At 40.6% G+C, this 22337-nt stretch overlaps 1 protein-coding gene and 1 non-coding gene across 2 annotated transcripts in view; both read right to left on the bottom strand.

Annotated features, from left to right (window-relative positions):
• Window positions 1-22337, bottom strand: part of KPNA6 (karyopherin subunit alpha 6) — a 52595-nt gene that overhangs the window by 7533 nt on the left and 22725 nt on the right. The window contains exons 2-12 of the mRNA XM_061148442.1: window positions 11403-11536; window positions 10464-10556; window positions 8160-8259; window positions 6930-7024; window positions 5813-5944; window positions 4750-4838; window positions 3832-3931; window positions 3350-3513; window positions 3103-3181; window positions 1239-1364; window positions 796-923 (exon numbers count right to left, since the gene is read on the bottom strand). Of these exons, the coding sequence (XP_061004425.1) occupies window positions 796-923; window positions 1239-1364; window positions 3103-3181; window positions 3350-3513; window positions 3832-3931; window positions 4750-4838; window positions 5813-5944; window positions 6930-7024; window positions 8160-8259; window positions 10464-10556; window positions 11403-11536 (1240 nt within the window). The remainder of the gene's footprint in view (window positions 1-795; window positions 924-1238; window positions 1365-3102; window positions 3182-3349; window positions 3514-3831; window positions 3932-4749; window positions 4839-5812; window positions 5945-6929; window positions 7025-8159; window positions 8260-10463; window positions 10557-11402; window positions 11537-22337) is intronic.
• Window positions 13255-13402, bottom strand: LOC133061088 (small nucleolar RNA SNORA79). The gene has a single exon (XR_009693918.1). It is a non-coding gene; the product is annotated as a small nucleolar RNA SNORA79 (small nucleolar RNA).

Below are 22337 nucleotides of genomic sequence, written 5' to 3'. Positions count from 1 at the left end.
AAGGCTGCCACAGATTCCTCCTCCTGGTCTCTAACGTGTCCCTTGAGCAGTACTATCTACTCTGAAACATCATTTCCCTGCTTAAAATTTTCAGAGTCCAAGCTCTACTCTCAATACAATCAGGCTCCTAAGCTTTTTTAGCTTCATCTCACATTATTCCCTTCCAAGAATACTACATTCCAGTCAAACATGTAAAGGTCTCTAGGTTTCTGATTTTTGTACTTTTACTTATGCTTTTTCCTGTCCAAAATGCCATTTACAACCCTGTATCCTCAAAAGCTTAATTAACTCAGTGGCTATCCTTTTCTCCTAAGGTTTTATAATATGCTGAATATACTCCCCCTTCCTAAGCTAAAAGCTGAAGGCAAGGCACTTCTCTAATTCCCACCACTCCAACTCAAGTTCATAATGGAAAGCAGAATCAAAGAGCATCTTCACACAAAATAGCTTTCCTATTTACTTATTTCCTATTTACCCAAGTATCACTGTCAAAAATGATTTCCCAAGGAAACTGCTCTGAATGAGCCATTGCATGGTTCTCTTTCATTTGTATGAGTAATTGTGAATTATATAGATTTAAATTCTCTTGTGGGTAGAAAGAGGCAGAGGAGAGATGAATGTCTGTGTCTTAAGTTCCATTCTCTAGGAGGGAAAAGAGGCTACACTCTATCAGCTTATCAGTTAAACCCTATGAACAGGGGCAGACCTATCCCAGCAAAGGCAATTTAGAGATCATATGTAACATAAGCTGAGAGGTAGAGTACACATATCACTCAATGCGAAGGACTGTGGTACCTGATTTGTTCAGGGGTTCCTCCTGATGTGGCATTGGTGATGGCCCAGGCTGCCTCTTTCCTTGTACGGAACTCTGCTTTCTGAAGGATTTCGATCAATACAGGGAAGATGTTTGCATCTATGACAGCCTGAGAAGAATTGGGGGTTCGGGGGTGGGATATGGGGGAAAAAAGTCACTTCAAGGAGAATAAGCAAATCTAGAACACAAATCAGTTAAGATTTAGACACATTCCCCTTCCTCAAAGTTCTCCTTTGTCCTTCCCATATACGTAAGGTGGTGCAGAAGAACCTGGCTTCTGCTCCACAGAATCTTTGACCAATAGCATACATTGATCCCAATTTCAGAAGAGAAATTTTTTCGTCTAGAAGGCAACATCCCACAAAGTCTCATGATCCCAGGCCTTTCTACCACCGCTGCTCAACCTCCCAACTGCTTGTTCTACCTGTATCTGAGCCCTGTTGCCAGCAGTGATGTTTGAAATGGTCCAACAAGCTTCCTTTCGGATTGACTCCTTGGAGCTGCTCAGGAGGTGGAGGAGGCAAGGGAGGGCTGAACAGTTAAGAATGACCTAGAACATCAAAAGTATAGGCAACAAAAGACAAATTAAGATAAACTGGACTTAATCAAAATTTCAAACTTTTGTGCACTGAAAGACATCTTTCAACAGAGTGAATTACACAAGTCACAGAATGGGATAAAGTATATTCAAATCATATATCTGATAAAGATGAATATCCAGAATTAAAATGGGCAAAGGATGTAAATAAACATTTCTCCAAAGAAAATAGGCAGGGGGCCATAAAGCACATGAAAAGATGCCAGACACCATTAATCATTAGGGAAATGCAAATCAAAACCTCAGTGAGATACAACTTCATACTTCTTAGGATAGTTATTCTGTTTTTCTGGCTGAGCTGGGTCTTCACTGTGACGTGCAGGCTTAGTTGCCCCACAGCATGTGGGATCTTAGTTCCCCAACCAGGGATTGAACCCGAGTCCCCTGCATTAGAAGGTGGGTTCTTAACCCCCAGACCCCAGGGAAATCTCTAGGATAGCTATTCTTAAAAAATCCAGGCAATATAATTGTTGGTAAAGATGTGGAGAAATTGGAACCTGGTACATATCTGGTGGGAACGTAAAATGGTATAGCCATTGTGCTAAACAGTATGGTGGTTCCTCAAAAGTTTTAAACATAAAATTACCCCATGACCCAGTAATTCCACCTCTAGGTATATATCCCAAAGAACTGAAAACAGGGACTCAAACAGAGATTTGTATGCCAATATTCGATGCAACATTACTCACACTAGCCAAAAGGTGAAAGCAACCCGAATGTCTATCAACAGATGAATGAATAAACCAAATGTGGCACATGTATACTAAGGAATATTATTCAGCCACCAAAAGGAATGAAGGTGTGACATACTAAAATATGTTTGAAAACATGCTAAGTAAAATAAGTTGAAACAAAAGAACAAATATATATGGTTTGGCTTATGTGAGGTTTCTAGAGAAGTCAAACTCCCAAGAGACAGAAAGTAATGTGGTAGTTACCCGGGGATGAGGGGAGAGGGAAATGGGAAGTTATTTAAAGAGCACAGAGTTTCAGTTCCGAATGATGCAAAAGTTGTGGAGATGGATGGTCATGATGGTTAAATAACAATGTGAATGCACTTAATGGCACTGAACTATACTTAAAAACAGGATATTTTAAGTTATGAATACTTGTTTACAAGGCGTGCTCACACACACACAATAAGAATGATCTAAAAATGAGTGTGGGCTTGAGTGAGATTGCTCACCTCATTTTGATATTTGTTAAGAATCCCACAGAATTATGCAGACTACTGAAGATTCAAAGATTAACCAGCTCTGCAGCTGTGTCTAGAGAAAGCTTGCATACTGCACCCTCTATGGAGGCATTACTAACAGAGGACTGAAATGAGGTTAACCACGGGATCCTAGAGGTTTAGTTAGGAAGCAGGGGTGAGGGTCCATAGATTCTAGTGTTTCAAAGGTACCGTAACAGAAAAGCTGTTAATAATTACTTTACAATGTCCCAGGTAGTAAGTCAAGTTATTCCATTTGGTTTTTGTTCAATAGCACACAATGGATAATGACTTGCTTCCAATTTACATAAAAAATGAAGGCAACCAAATTACCCATAAATCATACAGAAAGTGGCAGAGTTGGAATTTTTCCTTCAAGTCTATGCTCTCTCTTGAGATCACACTGCCTCCCACCAGGACTAAAGTCTACGGAAGGAAAGGATTTTGTCCACAGACAGCTCTCCTCCTTCTCCTTACCTGGGTCTGGATGTCATCCCCGGTGACGATGTTACCCACAGCTCTCAGAGCAGGAGAAGCCACTTTGTTATCGTTGTGCCTACAGAGGAGGGCGATCTGGTCAGTAAAGGGCCAGCACCAAGCTTTCAGCTCTGCTGACCACCAAGGCCTGTAGCACTCATGGGTCCAGACCTTTGCACAGGGCAGCAGACTGCCAACTGCAGTTCTCAGCTTGGAATCTGTACCCTTTCTAACTGGGATCACTCACATGAGGAGCTCGACCAATCTCCGGCAGACTCCAGAGTCTATGACTGCCTGGATCTTCTCATTGGGGCCATCAGATAGATAAGAGAGAGCCCAGCAAGCATCTGCCAGCAAGTCTGAGTCGCTGCTGAAGAGTAGGCGAGACAGCACGGGCAAACAGGGGGAGACCTATTGGAAGAAGAGAGAGAGGGATTCATAGGGGGACAGAGTTACATCAGCTCTACCATTAAGCCTACCATGTCCAAGCCCTCCTCTACTGAGTAAATCTAAGACCCAGAGATTTCTACTACATTAAGCCATCAGGCCCACATTTTCACTTTACCACCCCGGCACAGGAGATCACCTCCTTCACTGATGACTGCCTCTTTCAGTTTCCCATGGATTGAGACTCCAAGGGTTCCCCAAAGACTTGAAAACTCCCATGTCAAAATTCCTCCATATGAAGGAACCTGCTGTTACTCAGGAACTGGTAAGAAGCTCTCTTACCTTTGCAAACTCTGGGGGTGGGTTCTTCCCTCGGCAGAGGTTTGACAGGGCCCAGACCGCGTTCCGGGTCATTGTCAGTCGTGTGGACTTGGTAAGGAGTCTGAAGGAGACAGAAAAGCCAGATCTTGAGCAATGATGCCCTTTGCATAGAGCTGTTGTCTATGAACCCCAGGAGCACACCCAACCAGACCCCTACGACTCTAGCTGCCTCACTGTCTTTTCCTACCCATAATTTAAGCGAGTTAGTTTGGTCCAGGAGGCCAACCTACATCTTCACAGGGGATTAGGACCATCTGTGGTTGGTAAGCCCATAGAGAGTAAGCACAGAGAGCTGGACCTTGAATAAGCATGCTAAATGAAGTTTTAGTGTGAGGGCTTTAGCTGTGCAGTATGGATTGACTTTCTGTGACAGGCCCACAAAAGAGTTCTAATAGTAGCTCACGAGGTTGTGACTTCTGAAGAAAAACTCCTCCCTCTGCTTTGGTTTAGATGTAGCTCTACTTTAAGGGCATGGAGGAAGGGATGGGAGCATCCATATGACCCTGCATGGGGTCTTAGATCTGTGGTTTACAACAGAGCTCTCCAATGTACCTATGCATAAACCCATAGAAAATCAATGCATTTTGCAGAGAAAGTTAGGTTTTTCCAGATGGGCTACTTCTTCCTCTCTCCTCTGCCTCAGCAGTGAGCCAAGTATGACCAACAGGAGATTCTACAGTGCTGTGAAGCGAGAAGTACAAGACACAGACCAGTGGCACAATCTTCTGACTCTCAAAAGATAACCTTTCACTCTGTCAATCAGAATGCACTTCTAGCATTTTTGGATTTACTCATCAACTTAAGGTAAACTGTCCCCCAAATATCTGCTACATGGCTGCCCTACAGACGCCCCAGGTGCAGATGACAGTAATTACTCACGTTAACAAAGGATTGAGGATGGAACAGTTCAAGACATAATCTCGGCAAACGGAGCTGTCTCCAGCTATGTTTCCCAGTGCCCAGACTGCCTAAAAAAGGGAGGATGGAACTGTCACCCACAGAACCTACTGGCTTCTGTGAGTACTTTATACTCACAACTACAGAGTGACACACAGCAGTAACCAGGACGAACATGCCATCAAGGTCTGAAACACACCAAATAAGCTCAGGTACCCTCCTTGTTGACATCCTTATTAAGTACTTGCTCTATGAGGACTTTTCCTCTGAAAATTCCTGGGTTGGGGGGTGGGGAGGGGAAGCAGGCTGCCACTGTATTGCAACCAGAGAAGCCAAACCAAAACCTCCTTATCCTCACCTCCTCATCTCCCATAAAAGGAGAAAACGATGGGAAACTTGCATTCTTGTAGCCTCATAGGACCAACACTATATGTATTAATAGAGGAAAAATCCCCAGGACCACTCCACTTCTAGTCAACCAGTAAAACTCCAGCCGAAGAAATGGAAGCAGGGTTTTTATGATCTGTAGATGTTAAGAAATGGGTACTGTGGTGTCTTTATCCCAACACCACCTCTGACACCCAACATGTGGAGTTTTCTTCTACATCAATTCTCTCTGGGCATGTAACCTTCTCAGTACAGTAAGTGTTTACCAACTCAGAAGTTCTTTTCAAGACTTTTTTATAATCCAATATTTACCCCCTCTAACATCCCTAGGGAGGTTGGGGAGGAGGGGTGGGAAGAGTGGGGGTGGGGTGGGAAGAGTTGGGGTGGAGTGGGGCTGAAAGTTCCTATTCTCTAATCCCTAATTTGGTCTTTCTGATGACTAGCCCTCCCTTCCTGAAGCTATCTAGGGCCCCACCCTGAGTCATCTTATTAGCACACACTCAGGTGCTCTTTAGGGATAACAAAAAAAAATCACTAAGAAAATTCCAAAGTTTTTAGGAGCTCTTTGCTCTTAACCTCTTAACTGGGGATAAAGACAAAATACATTTTTTATTATACCACTGACATCATCAAGAATTAAGTCAAATTTGGGTATTACCTGTTCCTGTACATCCTCAAAGTCCGAGTTAAGCAGCTCTATAAAAATGGGGACGGCCCCTGCTTCAATGACAATTTTGGTCTGCTGAGAGGTTCCAGAGGCAATGTTTGTTAGAGCCCAGGCAGCTTCAAACTGAAAGTGAGATTAAAGCCATGACTGAGAGGTCATTCCAGACAGAGCAGCCTTGCCTACCAGCTGGTTTAGGACAGTTAAGTCTCCTGCCCCTGACTTGAAGAAAAAAAAAAAAAAAAAACAACCACACAAGCCTTTACCTCTTCTCCTTTAAATGAAAGGAAGAATTACTGGCAGTGACATAATAGGAAGACAGAACTAGGCTTCCATGGTCCCAGGTCTAGTCCTGCACTATTACAGCCCCCTTGAGTCCCTGGGCAAGCCAGGCTTTATTTTTGTTTTCCCTAGAGGCAGAGAGGAAGAGAGGCTGAAAAAGTTAGGAGAAGGAGAAAGAATGAAAGAAGACTCATGAAGAGTAGTGAAATCTGGGAGCAACACCGAATCTTTACTATTCCCCCACCACCTCAGTTGGTGGTGGTGTTGAGTCACTAAGTTGTGTCCGACTTTTTTGCAACCCTATAGACTGAAGCCTGCCAGGATCCTCTGTCCATGGGATTTCCCAGGCAGTAAGACTGGAGTGGGTTGTGGTAAGCCATGTTTTATTTCCTGAACTTCACTTTATTCATTTCTGAAACCAGGATAAAAATGAGATGGGTCTCTCAAGGATCCTTTCAGCCAAGTTTTAATAAGTTCTAGTAGAGTGGCTCATTACTCATTTGTGAGAAGACAGACCCAGAGAAGCAAGGTGCTTCACTCCAGAATTAGAAATGGACTAGAATGTTTTATGTATGTATATGTATATATACATACATATATATATATTCTATATTACAACCTCTGAATAATGAATCTGTCATATTCTGCTACCTTTCCTTTGAGACTGTTTTAGGGAAGAATTTGTGGCTCTCTTACTTGAGGCCAAGCCCTCTGAGGTAACAGCATCTCCTTAAATGTTTCATCTTCAGAGATATGTCTGCAGAAGCATGCCATAGCAATTTCTTGGCAAAACGGCGTTCATCTGCCACCTCACCACCCCAGGCCTCACCTGTAATGTACAATTCTCATTTCTCTTCAGAAACTCCACAAACCGATCCACCACTCCTGGAGTGTTGATAACTTCGTCTATTGGAGGACTGGGCTCTAGGAGAGGGACAAAGGAAAGAGGAGAAGTCAGAAGGGCTGGCTGATGCATTCACTGGGGTCAGTCCACCATCCTTCCTAAATACTCCTGACCATCCTTATAAACACTCCCAAGCTTCCTTCTGGTGAGGTAGTTTTAACAACAGCAGGTCATTTTTGAACTATATCAAATAGTTGAGAATCAAAAGAGTAAAGCCAATCCCAATTTAAGTATGCTCACCTTTGGCTTTTTAAATCTAAGCAAGTAAATAACCTTACTTACCTAAGCAAGCAAGAAAGTCAGGGAGAGATGACCAAAGTAGGTGCAACACTAGTCTAAACACTTCCCTTCTAAGATCAGCATTCTTTTCTTGGGAGGAAGAAAAGTCCTCCCAAGGTCAAAGGACAAAAGTCCTTGGGAGAAAAGAAAATATTTTCCCCATCATACGTCAAATTTTACTGAGCAAAAAAATGTGTTCCAGACGTGGTTCTGGGTACCAAGATTACAACAGTGAACAAAACCAAAAGTCTCTGTCCTCATAGAGCTTATATCCTAGTGAGAAGAAATACTGTTATGTTTGAAGGTAATAAGTGTAATAGGAAATAAAATAGGGCAAGGTAAAGAGATTAAAAATGCAGCAGGGGGTGGGGGAGCTGCAATTTTAGATAGGGTGTCAGGGTAGGCTTTGCTGAGAAAGGTAGGCTCTAACCACAGAAATGAAGCAGCTGTCACACAGATTGTTCTTCTTTAGTTGCTGAGTCGTGTCTGACTCTTTTGCAACCCCATGGAATGTAGCCTGCCAGGCTCCTCTGTCTATGGGATTTTCCAGGCTAGAAGAATACTAGAGTGGGTTGCTATTTCCTTCTCCAGGGGATCTTCCTGACCCAGCGATTGAACCCGCTTCTCCTGCACTGGCAGATGGACTCTTTACCACTGAGCCACCAGGGAAGCCCTGTTACACAGATATCTGCAACTAAAGGGTATCAAGCAGAGGGAATAGCCCATGCAAAGGTAAGAATGTGCCTGGCTTGTCCAAGGATGCCACAGCCAGCGGGGCTAGAGCAGAATAAGTGAAGGATAGTAGCTGATGAGGTCAGTGAGAGGAAACGAGGCTAAGTCATGCAGGGCCTCTCTGGGGAAGTCTAGGCTTTGTACCTTTGGAGAGCAGTTTCCGGAATTTCTGTGTGGTTGCTAACTGCAGGTCAGGATCATCAGAAAAGAGCATCTCCACCATCTCTCTTGTGATCACACTCTCCTAGGACATAAAACAGGTTCATGATTTTGCAAACCAACACTAGAGCCAGATATAAGCCCATAATCCTGTTTGGCATCCTGCTTTCTAAAGACTTGAGGGCAGGGCTTCCCTGGTGGTCCAGTGGTTGAGAATCTGCCTGTCAGTGCAGGAGACATGGGTTCAGTCCCTGGTCTGGGAAGATCCCACATGTAATTAAGAGAGAAGTAATTAAGCCCATATGCCACACCTACTGAGCTTGTGCTCCTAGAGCCCATACACTGTAACAAGAGAAGCTACTGCAATGAGAAGCTCTTGTACCCCAACCAGAGAGTAGCTGTCACTAGAGAAAAGTCTGTGTGTAGCAATGAAGACCCAGCAAAAAAAAAAAAAAAAAAAAGATGAGGGCAAGAGGAAGGCACAACAGCAGGCTCAGATGTTTAATATATATCTGCTTCAAGTTGGAACATTTAGAAGTGATTCTTAACCTCTGAGGCAACTGAAAGCTCCTCTTAAATGTTTCCTCTGGTGTTTTCACCAGAGACAAATCCCTGTTGACTCCTTAAGATGACTGGGTATTAGGTTGGTGCAAAAGTGATTGCTGTTTTGCACTGTTGAACTTTGCCGCCTGATACTGGAATACATTCTTAAATAAATGTGGTTATGTTATATATACATCACTTTAATGTGCATTTATCACTTTGTTTTTTTGCTAATGACTTAATTCTTCAGTTCAGTCGCTCAGTCATGTCCGACTCTTTGCGACCCCATGGACCGCAGCAGGCCAGGCCTCCCTGTCCATCATCAGCTCCCATTTTATTACTTGCTGTTTATTTTATATTTATTTTAGACTAGAGAAATGATGTTAGACAAAAAGCAAATCTGAGCGATTTTCCAATTCGAGTTCAAAATGGGTCGTAAAGTGGTGGAGACAACTTGCAACATCAGCAACGCATTTGGCCCAGGAACTGCTAATGAATGTACAGTGCAGTGGGTTCAAGAAGTTTTGCACCCTGGTACCCGCCAGAAGCGTCCACATCACCATCCCCTTCTCTCCTTTATTGCTGTTAATGACAATAAGATGACCTACTCTACTATTTGAAAACTATTTTTATGTAATTAATGTACGCTTTCTTGTTTATAAATGCCTGATTTTTTTTTTTAAAGAATATTTGCAAAGCAGACGAGAACCTTGAAGATAAGGAGCACAGTGGCCAGCCATCGGAAGTTGACAACACCAATCAAGAGGATCATTGAAACTTATCCTCTTAAATCTAACTACATGAGAAGTTGGTGAAGAACTCAATGTTGACCACTTTATGGTCATTTGGCATTTGAAGCAAATTGGAAAAGTGAAAAAACACAGTAAGTGGGCGCCTCAAATAAAAAAGATCATTGTTTGGAAGTGTCATCTTCTCTTATTATACGCAACAACAATGAATCATTTCTTCATTGGATTGTGATGTGCGGCAAAAGGTGGATTTTCAACTGGTGATGACCAGCTCAGTGGCTGGACCGTGCATAAGCTTCCAAAGCATTTCCCAAAGCCAACTTACACCAAAAAAGGATCGTGGTCACTGTTTGGTGGTCTGTTACCTGTCTTATCAACTATAGCTTTCTGAATCCAGGTGAAACCGTGACACCTGAGAAGTATGCTCAGCAAATAGATGAGATGCACTGAAAACTACAATGCCTGCAGCAGGGACTGGTCAACAAAACGGCCCAATTCTTCTCCATGACAATGCCTGACTGAATGTTGTACAACTAATGCTTCAAAAGGTGAACTAATTGGGCTACGAAGTTTTGCCTCATCTGCCATGTTCACCTGACCTCTCACCGACTACCACTTCTTCAGGCGTCTCTTTTCCTAGGGAAAATGCTTCCACAACCAGCAGGAAGCAGAGAATGCTTTCTAAGAGTCTGCTGAATCCTGAAGCACAGATTTTTATGCTACAGGAAAAAAAACTTATTTCTTGTTGGCAAAAATGAATTGATTGTAATGGCTCTTGTTTTGATTAATAAAGATGTGTTTGAGCCTAGCTACAATGATTTAAAATTCATAATCTGAAACCATAATTACATTCGCACTAGCCTAATACAAAAGGGCCCATGGAATAGAGATTAGCATGATTGTTGATAAAGCTACTAGATGATATGAACTGCTCAATCTCTATTCTGTAGAAGCAAGTACTTCTCAAGCTTGCCTGAAGCACGTGCAAGGGTCTTACCCCAGTGGTAGAGCTCACATAGGAGTCCATGAGAAGACTATCAAACATGGCAGCTTCTTCATTGATCAGCTCCACATTTCTCCGTTTAAAAAGCTGAAAGGAAAGAGAAGAAATGGTGTACAGAAACAAGGAACAAAGAATAATCTAATGTTAAATTATGGCATGACTGTCAAGGAAATGCTAGTGTATGAGAAAATGCCAAACTTGATCTATTGATATGGAAAGATATTCAAGGGCTTTACTTTCTATGTTACATCTATTGTTTATATTTTTGGAGAACATTTTTATAAGCAAATCTTTTAAAATTTCTGTGCCCTTTGTATAAAAGGGCACAGATATACATATATATAATATATTTATACACACCCTCTATATACCCTATATACACACAAACACACACACATATATATGCCCTTATACACATATATAAAAAAGGCTTCAAAGAAGAGAAATAAAGGTGGGCAAAAGCAGGTTAGCATCCAGACCTGGGCAAGGAACCGATTTGCTGGTGATGCATGGCAGAGTGCAGATGATGAAGCATAAACACAGTCTCAGTTCTAGAGAGACTTACAAAGAATGGACTCAGGAAAAAGAAGGCAGCCCAGAATGGTTGACAAACTTCTTAAAAAGGCCAGTTTTGAGACTGGGCCTTGGAAGTCAGACCTAACAGTGACTACTGAGTAAAAACAAGGGGTTAGCGCTAGAAAGTTATATTGAAGACAATTAAAATGACCCAAGTTGCATGAAATTATGGAAAAGGAATAAGGGACAGCTCTTTCTCAAAGCTTCCAACATTTCTTCACAACAAATGAAACTGGGTGAGTGGCCCACAGAGCTAAGCTACTTTCCCAAGGGGAAAGTGAGAATGTAAGGTGGCCAACCATGGTGGCTGAACCACCTCCCTAAAGAGCACATTTGAGAACACTCAGGTTAACGCACTTGTTGCTCCCGTTTCTGCTTCCGGAGCTGAATGCCCTCTTCCTCTCTTCTTCGCCTCATTTCCTCAGGGTTTAGGGCATTGTTCTTATAACTCTTCATTCGATAATTGTCTTTCCCTGGGCTTGCCATGGTCTCTGGAAGAAGGGAAGATACACACACACTGGCAAAGGCTCTTAAAAGGACAGCATTTTCTGCTCACTGGCTTCTTTCCCCACCCACCCTCCCGCACTCAGGGGGACTCACAGCTTCCCAGTGAAGCCTGATAATCTCAATAACTGCCCCCGAGATCTCTATTACCACCCCCATAACAAAAACACAGTTTCCTTTAATCATAACAAGTTCATTAAATAAGTGCTGTTATAGCAATTGATACAAGCTTAGTAGTTAAAAGGCGTAGGCCCTGGAGGCAGATTGTATGGATTCAAATACCAGCTCTTCCTTTTTAAAATTTGTTTATTTATTTGGTTGCCCCAGGTCTTAGCTGCAGCATGTGGGATCTAGGTCCCTGATCAGGGATAGAATCCAGGCCCCCTGCCCTGGGAGCATGAAGTCTTTAGTCACTGGACCACCAGGGAAGTCCCAACACTGACTCTACTTGTTAGCTGTGCAACCTTCAGTAAGTTTCTTTAACCTCTGTGCCTCAGGAGCTCATCTTTTAAAACACAGAGTTGTTAGAAGGATTGTATAGCTTAACACATGTGAAGTACTACTTAGACTAAGAAGGAAATAGCAACCTATTTCAGTATTCTTGCCTGGAAGATCCCACAGACAGAGGAGCCTAGCTGGCTACAGTCCATGGGGCCACAAAAGATTTGGACACAACTCAGTAATTGAACAACTACTTAGAACAACACTAGGCATATGGTAAATGCTCACAAGCTATGATCACTTCCATGACAAGAGAAAAGTTATATGACTTGCTAAATAAGTGCAAATATATTTAACCTAGCAAGGTGAAATACAGTGTACCCAATTCAGTGGAATACCATGTATTTTTTTTTAAAGTAACTCATATGGTCACCCTTCTATTTTTCAAAGACATTTAAAATTTTATTCTGTAATACTTGCTACATACAAAAAAGATGAAACATGTTAAGTTACCAAGCAAAATAATACAATGAGCATCTGTGAACTCACCACTAAATCCAAGAACTAGATTAATATATCTGAATCTAGTAGTAAGGTTTCCCCCTATCATTTCAACTCCAGCCAAAAGAAAACTGATGTTATGAATTGTCATTATCTTTGCTTTCATTTTTATGAACCACATATATGTACACCCCTAAATATTGCATCATACTATGTTCAGTCTACTGAGAATTATACCCCCTCCATTGGATTTCTAAGATTTACCCATGTTACTGAATGAAGCCTTATCTCATTAATTTTTCCTATGTTATATTATTTCACTGTATAAACACACCATCATTTGCATTTCCACAATGACTAGTGATGTTAAGCATCTCTTTCATGAACTTGTTGGTCATTTATACGTTTGCTTTGGAAAAGTGTGTATTCAGGTCCTTTGCCCACTTTTACTTGCAATATTTGTGTTTGTTTGCTACTGAGTTGTAAGAGTCCCTTATGTTGTTGTTGCTATGGAGTTTCTCAGTTGTGTCTGACTCTTGTGACCCCATGGACTGCCGCACACCAGACTTCCCTGTCCTTCACTATTTCCTGGAGTTTGCTCAAACTCATGTCCATTGGTTCAGTGGTGGTTGATTTGGAGATGGTCGTATGGCATCACCAAGTACCTTATATATTTTGGATATTAATCCCTTGTCAGATGTATAGTTAGGAAATATTTTCTCCCACAGGTTGCCTTTTCATTGTTGACCATTTCTCTCTTTTTAATTGTTTGACTCTGCAAAAATCAGAAGGCACTAACAGATAGCCACCAGATCCCCATGATGCCCTGAGTGAAAATAAGTCAGCTTAGATATATGACAAGCTAAAATCCCACTACTTAAGGCACCAAGCAGTGAGAGAAGCAGCCATCAAATGCTGACCTTTTTTTTTCTTTTTCTTTTTGGACTGTGCAGAAGCTTTTACATTTTCTAGTTTAAGCTTTCTAGTTTATGGGTCCTACTTGTTTATTTCTGCTTTTGCTGCTTGTGCTTTGGTGTTATATCACCCTCCACCCCCCAAAAAAATCATTGCCAAGACTAAGGTCTTTTTCCTGTGTCTTCTTAAAGAAGTTTTAACAGTAGTCAGGTGTTACCATCAAGTCTTACATCATCAGATAAGTACCATGTTGCTTTCCAAAGTGATGCCAATTCATATTAGCTTGGCAATACACAACGAGCTCCCACTGACACTCATCCTATTACTCAAAACTGTCACTTTTGCCAATCTACTGAACATAATGCACTTCACTAGGATAAAGATTTGCATTACTAATAGGGTTATTAGATTTTATGTTAATTAGCCATGTTTCCCTTTCTGTGAAAAACGTGTTTATCGTACATCAAATATTTTTCCACTGAATTACTTGTCCTTTTCTTATTGATTTATAGTTCTTAAGATATTCTAGTTATTAACTATTTGTTGATTATTTGTATTACAAATATTTTCTAGTATCTTTTCACTTTTTTCAATTTTCACTTTATGGAGTTCTTTAACAAGTTCTTAACTATAATGTAAGTTTTGCTTTAATACTTAGCTCTTTCTGTGTGTCTTGTTTAATAAATCCTTTAATGCTCCCAAGGTCAGAAAGATACCCTGTCATGTCTTCTGAAAGTTTTAAGGCTTGCCCTTTACATGCCAGTGATTCATTTGCCTGAAATTTAACTAACTGTATATAAGCCTTAGGAAGTTAACATAAAGTCTGAACATTAATGACTTAGATACACAGGTTAGGGAAAAAAAAGTAGAAAGGAGAGAGAAATCATACAGTAGAGAGAATCAACAAGGGCAAAACTTGGATCTTTCAAAAGACTAAAAATAGTCAAGTCTCTGGTTAGATCTCTCAGGAACAAAAGAGGGCACAAATTTTAGAAATGGAAAAAAAAAAAACTACAGGTGACTAAAAAGATTTTAAAAAAAGGGAATATGAACAACTTTATGCTAACTTGCTTGAAAAGACAAATTCCTAGAATAGTATAACTTGCTAAAAGTGACTCAGAATATCTAACTAGCCTTATAACCATTAAATCTACTGAATCAGCACTAAAGAATATTTCCACAAAGAAAATGCCAGGTCTAAATGGTTTTATAAGTGAGATTAAAAAAAAATTTTTTTTCTTTTTTTTGGCTGCAATATGCAGCTTCTAGGATTTAAGTTCCCTGACTAGGAATCAAATCCAGGCCCTTGGCAATGAGAGCTCAGAGTCCTAACCACTGGACCACCAGCGAATTCTCGAGGTTTACCAATTTTTTAAATAAGTTGTTTCACTCTTACACATACTTCCTTCTGGAAAAAGGACATTCTTTTGATAACAATACCAAAGAAGGATAATATGAGAGAAGGTCCTATAATTTTCCTGTATCACTTATGAACAAGGATGTGCACGCTCAGTTGCTTAGTCATGTCTGAAGCTACAAAAATTCCAAATAATACTAGCACAAGGTGGGGGAAAGAAAAATTAGGAGTCTGGGATTAACATATATACACTACCATATATAAGGTATGTAAACAACAAGGAACTATTGTGTAGCACAGAGAACTACACTTAATATCCTGTGAAACTTACAATGTAACCTGTAATGGAAAAGAATCTGAGGGACTTCCCTGGTGGTCCAGTGTTGGGGACTCCGCACTTCGACTGCAGGGGACATGGGTTCAGTTTCTGGCTGGGGAACTAAGATCCCACATGCTACATGGTGCAGCCAAAAAAAAAAAAAAAAAAATCTGAGAAAGAATACACACACACACACATATGCACAAAAACACATATGCACACACACACATATATAAATGAATCATTCTTCTGTACACGTGAAACTAAAACACTGTAAATTAACTATACTTCAGCAAAAAATAAAATTAAAAAGGATAATGAAATAACATCATTAATTGTACTTTAAACTTTTTCAGACAAACAAAAGCTGAGACTCTGTCTCTAGCAGACCTGCACTGTGCTCAGTCATGTATGACCCATATGATTCTTGGCGACCCCATGGATTGCAGCCCACCAGGCTCCTCTGTCCATGAGATTTTTCAAGCAGGAAAACTGGAGTGGGTTGCCATTTCCTCTTCCAGGGGCTCTTCCTGACCCAGGGATCAAACCCATTTCTCCTCCATCTCCTGCACTGCAGGTGGATTCTTTACCCACTTAGTTATCAGGGAAGCTCTAAGACCTGTAGTAAAGAAAGTCTAAAGTTCTTCAAGTAGAGGGAAAATGATACCAGGAGGTAATTCAACAAATAGAAAAGGAACCAAAAAGAAACTCTGGAGTTGAAAAATATAATAGCTGAAATGAAGAACTCACTAGAAGGGTTCAACAGCACATTTGAGCAGACAACAGACAGAAGTAGCAGGCTTGAAGACAGGAAAATTGAAATTATGCAGTCTGAGTAGAAAGGTAAAAATAATGCAGAAAAGTGAATAGAGAGCCTAGGGATCCATGAAACTCCAACAATCAAATTACAAAATATGCATTATGGGAGTCAAAGAAATGGGAGATAAAGGGGAAAAGAATTTTGTAGAAATAATAGCAAAAAAAAAGACAACAATGTACACGGAGATACTCAATTTCAAGGAGAAAATTTCAGACCTACATTTAGAAACATAATCAAACTATTGAGAGCCAAATACAAAAGGGAAGTCTTGAAAGCAGCAAGGAAGAAGTGACTCATCACATACAAGCCAGTTTTTCATCAAAAACCATGAAGTCCAGAAGGCACTGAGATTTTAAAATTTATAGATATTTGAAGTGCTGAAAGAAAAAAACTTTCAAAGAATTCTGTATCTGACAAAACTCTACTTCAAAAACAAGGGAGAAACTAAGATATTCTCAGGTAAAAACTGAGGGAATTCGTTACCACTAGACCTGCTCTATGAGAAATGCTGAAGGGAGTCCTTCAAGTTGAATGAAAGGACATTACACGGTAACTTGAAGCCAGGAAGGTAACTGCGTGGGGAGATACAGAAGCCAGGCTTCTAGAATTTTTGGTTTGTAACGCTACTTTTTATTTTCTACATGATTTAAAAGAAAACGTAGGACTTCTCTGGTGGTAGAGTGGATGAGGATCCAATACAATCCTCTGCCAATGCAGAGGACATGGGTTTGATATCTGGTCCAGGAGGATTCCACCGGCTGCGGAGCACCTAAACCTGTACGCCACAACTACTGCGTCCGGGTGCTGCAACTACTGTGTGCCTAGAGCCTGTGCTCCTCACCAAAAGCAGCCCCCGCTCGCCACGAACAGAGATAGCAACTAAAAATAAGGAAATAAATTATTAAAAAAAAAGACAAACGCATAAAATAATAATGAACAAAAGTTTCTGTATGCTATTGAAGTTAAGTTGGTATCAATTCGAACTACATTGTGATAAATTTGGGATGTTAAATGTAAAGCCCACAATCTCTCTCTCTATACATACATACATACAAAATAAAAATATACACAAAGGAAATGAGACATGAATGAAAACAATTCACTACAAGAAACCAATTAAACACAAAAGGCAGTAATAGAGGAAGAGAGGGACAAAAAGGTATAAGAAAGAAAGAAAAAAGAACAAAATGGCAGAAGTCTTTCCTTATCAATAATTACATTATACTTCCTTTTTTGGCAGTGCCAAGTAGCTTGCAGGATCTTAGTTCCCTGACCAGGAATCAAGTCTGGGCCCCTAGCAGTGGAAATGCAGGATCCTAACCACTGGACTTATTGCCAAATTCAGACTTAAATTGAAGAAGGTAGGGAAAACCACTAGACCATTCAGGTATGACCTAAATCAAATCCCTTACGATTATACAGTGGAAGTGAGAAACAAATTTAAGGGACTAGATCTGATAGACAGAGGGCCTGATGAACTATGGATAGAGATTCCTGACATTGTACAGGAGACAGGGATCAAGACCATCCCCAAGAAAAAGAAATCCAAAAAAGCAAAATGGCTGTCTGAGGAGGCCTTACAAATAGTTGTGAAAAGAAGAGAAGTGAAAAGCAAAGGAGAAAAGGAAAGATATACTCATTTGAATGAGGAGTTCCAAAGAATAGCAAGGAGAGATAAGAAAGCCTTCCTCAGTGATCAGTGGAAAGAAACAGAGGAAAATAACAGAATGGGAAAGACTAGAGATATCTTCAAGAAATTTAGAGATACCAAGGGAACATTTCATGCAAAGATGGGCACAATAAAGGACAAAAGTGGTATAGACCTAACAGAAGCAGAAGATATTAAGAAGAGGTGGCAAGAATACACAGAAGAACTATACAAAAAAGATCTTCATGACCCAGATAATCATGATGGTATGATCACTCACCTAGAGCCAGACATCCTGGAATGTGAAGTCAAGTGGGCCTTAAGAAGCATCACTACGAACAAAGCTAGTGGAGGTGATGGAATTCCAGTTGAGCTATTTCAAATCCTGAAAGATGATGCTGTGAAAGTGCTGCACTCAATATGCCAGCAAATTTGGAAAACTGAGCAGTGGCCACAGGACTGGAAAAGGTCAGTTTTCATTCCAATCCCAAAGAAAGGCAATCCCGAAGAATGCTCAAACTACCGCACAATTGCACTCATCTCACACACTAGAAAAGTAATGCTCAAAATTCTCCAAGCCAGGCTTCAACAATATGTGAACTTTGAACTTCCATATGTTCAACCTGCTTTCAGAAAAGGCAGAGGAACCACAGTTCAAATTGCCAGCATCTGTTGGATCATCGAAAAAGCAAGAGAGTTTCAGAACATCTGTTTCTGCTTTATTGACTATGCCAAAGCCTTTGACTGTGTGGATCGCCACAAAGTGTGGAAAATTCTGAAAGAGATGGGACTACCAGACCACCTGACCTGCCTCTTGAGAAACCTGTATGCAGGTCAGGAAGCAACAGTTAGAACTGGACATGGAACAACAGACTGGTTCCAAATAGGAAAAGGAGTACGTCAAGGCTGTATATTGTCACCCTGCTTATTTAACTTATATGCAGAGTACATCATGAGAAATGCTGGGCTGGAGGAAGCACAAGCTGGAATCAAGATTACCAGGAGAAATATCAATAACCTCAGATATGCAGATGACACCACCCTTATGGCAGAAAGTGAAGAAGAACTAAAGAGCCTCTTGATGAAAGTGAAAGAGGAAAGTGAAAAAGTTGGCTTAAAGCTCAACATTCAGAAAATAAAGATCATGGCATCTGGTCCCATCACTTCATGGCAAATAGATGGGGAAACAGTGTCAGACTTTATTTTTTGGGGCTTCAAAATCACTGCAGATGGTGACTGCAGCCATGAAATTAAAAGATACTTGCTCCCTGGAAGAAAAGCTATGACCAACCTAGATAGCATATTAAAAAGCAGAGACATTACTTTGCCAACAAATGTCCGTCTAATCAAGGTTATGGTTTTTCCAGTAGTCATGTATGGATGTGAGAGTTGGACTATAAAGAAAGCTGAGCGCCGAAGAATTGATGCTTTTGAACTGGGGTGTTGGAGAAGACTCTTGAGAGTCCTTTGGACTGCAAGGAGACCCAACCAGTCCATCCTAAGGGAAATCAGTCCTGAATATTCATTGGAAGGACTCATGTTGAAGCTGAAACTCCAGTACTTTGGCCACCTGATTGAAGAACTGACACATCTGAAAAGACCCTGATGCTGGGAAAGATTGAAGATGGGAGAAGGGGATGACAGAGGATGAGATGGTTGGATGGCATCACCGACTCAATGCACATGAGTTTGAGTAAACTCCAGGAGTTGGTAATGGACAGGGAGGCCTGGCATGCTATAGTCCATGGGGTCGCAAAGAGTTGGACAGGATGGAGCGACTGAACTGAACTGAACCACTGGACTGCCAGTGAACTCCCAATTAATTATATTATACTTACTGGGCCCTGGTGGCTCAGGTGGTAAAGAATCTGCCTGTAACGTAGGAGACCCAGGAGATGTAGGTTTGATCCCTGGGTCGGGAAGATCCCCTGGAGAAGGGAATGGCTACCCACTTCAGTATTCCTGCCTGGAGAATTCCATGAACAGAGGAGTTAAATAGATTAAACTCTTTAATCAAAAGGCAGAGATGGGCAGTGGATTAAAAAAAAAACAACCGTGATCTACTACATGTTGTCTGCAAAGACTTACTGTATATCTGAAAACACAAAGAAATGTAAATGGGTAAAAAAAGATATTCATGCAAATGGTAAGCAAAAGAGAGCTGGGATGGCTGTACTAAATATCAGATAAAAATTTTTAAGTAAAAAACTGTTACAATAGTCAAAGTAAAGGGAAAAACAGTTCTACAGTAACATTTAGAGACTTCAATACACCACTTTCAATAATGAATAGAACCTAGACAGAAGATTATTAAGGAAAGAGGACTTTTACATTATAAATCAGTTAGATCTAAAAGACACATAGAACACTCCCATCCAACAAGAGCAAAAAACATCTTGCCAAGTATGAATGCATGGAACATTCTCCAGGATAAACTGTATTAAGGCAGAGTCTCAATAGATTCTACAGATTGATATTAGACAAATTATCTTCTTTAACCACAGGAATGAAACTAGAAATAAACAATAAAAGAAAATTGGAAAATCCATAAATATGTGGAAACTAAACAAGAGACTCTTAAATAAGTTGAAAGACTCACTTCCTGATTTCATAATTTACTACAAAGTTACAATAATCAAAACAGTGTGATGCTGGTGTAAGGATAAACAAGAGAACAGAAGTGAGAGAGAATTCTATAATCAGGAGAATAGAACTGAGAGTCCAGAAATGAACTCATACATCCATGGCCAGTAAACTGATTTTTAAAAATATTTTTATATATTTATTTGGCTGTGCTGGTCTTAGCTGAGGCATGTGGGATCCAGTTCCCTGACCAGAATCAAACGCAGGCCCCCTGCATTGGGAGCACGGAATCTTGGCCACGGGTTCACCAGGGAATTTCCCCAGCCAATTGATTTTTGACAAGGGTATTAAGTCCATTCAATGGAGTAAGAATAATGTCTTCAACTGGTGTTGGGACAACTAAATGTTCAGATATAAAAGAATGGAGTCAGATCCTTAGCTTACACCATACACAAAACTTAAACTGGATCAACAACCTAAATATATAAACTAAGACCATAAAACTCTTACAATAGAATATGGGTATTCTATTTTACGATCTTGGATGTTGCAACGGATTCTTAGCTATGACATCAAAATCACAAGCAAAAAAAAAAAAGACATTAACAAGGAAGTAAAAAGACAACTTACAAAAAAAAAAGACAACTTACAGGAGAAATAACTTTCAAATCTTTCTGATAAGGGTTTTAATATTCAGAATATATAAAGAATTTCTACAACTCAACAGCAAAGACAACTCAATTTAAAAAAGGCAAATGGGGGCTTCCCTGCTGGGCCAGTGGTTAGGAATCTGCCTCCCAATTCAGGAGACACTGGTTCAATTCCTGGTCTGGGAAGATCCCACATGTCATGGAGCAACTAAACCCACGCTCCACAACTACTGAGCCCACGGACCATAACTACTGAGGCCCTCTAACCGCACTCCACAAGAGAGGTCACTGCAACAAGAAAACCACACCACCGAAAAGAGAGCGCCCCCTCTCTCTGCAACTAGAGAAAGCCACTGCAGCAATGAAGACCCAGAGCAGCCAAAAATAAATGAAAAGTGAAAAAAAAAAAAAAAAAGGATAAAAAGTAAAAATAGGCAATGGAACTTCCTGGTGGTCTAATGGCTAAGACTCCATGCTTCCAATGCATGGGGCCTGGGTTTGATCCCTGGTCAGGAAATGAGATCCCACATGATCCCATGCATACTGCAACTAATGTGGTACAGCCAAAAAGAAAATAATAAATAAAAACAAAAATTTTTAAAAAGACATTAAAAATAAATGAATTGATAAACAAAGTGTGGCTTATACATACGATGGGATATTATTCATCCATAAAAAGGAATGAAGATTTGACACATGCTACATTCTTGGGCTCCAAAATCATTGTGGACGGTGACTGCAGCTATAAAATTAAAATATGTTTGCTCCTTAGAAGGAAAGCTATGACAAACCTAGACAGTGTGTAAAAAAGCAAAGACATCATTTTGCCAACAAAGGTCCATACAGTCAAAGCTATGGTTTTTCCAGTAGTCATATATGGATGTGAGAGTTGGGCCATAAAGAAGGCTGAGTGCCAAAGAACTGATGCCTTCAAACTGTGGTGTGAGAGAAGACCGTGGAGAGACCCCTGGACTGCAAGAGGATCAAAGCAGTCAATCCTAAACTAAATCAACCCTGAATATTCATTGGAAGGACTGATGCTCCAATACTTTGGCCACCTGATGAGAAGAGCGGATTCACTGGAAAAGACTCTGATGCTGGGAAAGATTGAAGGCAAAAGGAGAAGACAGCGGCAGTGGATGAGATGGTTAGATAGCATTACTGACTCAATGGACATGAATCTGAGCAAACTCTGGGAGATAGTGAAGTATAGAGAAGCTTGGCGTCCATGGGGTTGCAAAGAGTCGGACACAACTTAGCAAATGAACAACAACATTGAAGAACCCTAAAGATGGTATGTTAAGTAAAACAAGCCAGGATAAAGGATAAAGATTACATGATTTCATTTACATGAGGTACCTGGAAACTTACAGAGACAAAAGTAGATTAGAGATTATCAAAGTAGATTAGAGATTGTCAGGTACAAGTGGAAGGGAGAAATGAGAAATTATTGCTTAATGGAACAGAATTTCTGTTTGGAGTGATGAAAATCTTGGAAATGGATAGTGGTGATGGTTGCACAACATTGTAGATGCAACTGATGCTGCTTAATAA

This window comes from Dama dama, chromosome 8 (genome assembly GCF_033118175.1).
Source record: "Dama dama isolate Ldn47 chromosome 8, ASM3311817v1, whole genome shotgun sequence".
Lineage (NCBI taxonomy): Eukaryota > Metazoa > Chordata > Mammalia > Artiodactyla > Cervidae > Dama > Dama dama.
Note: the sequence above shows the minus strand (reverse complement) of the source record. Positions and strands in the feature narration are given on the sequence as shown.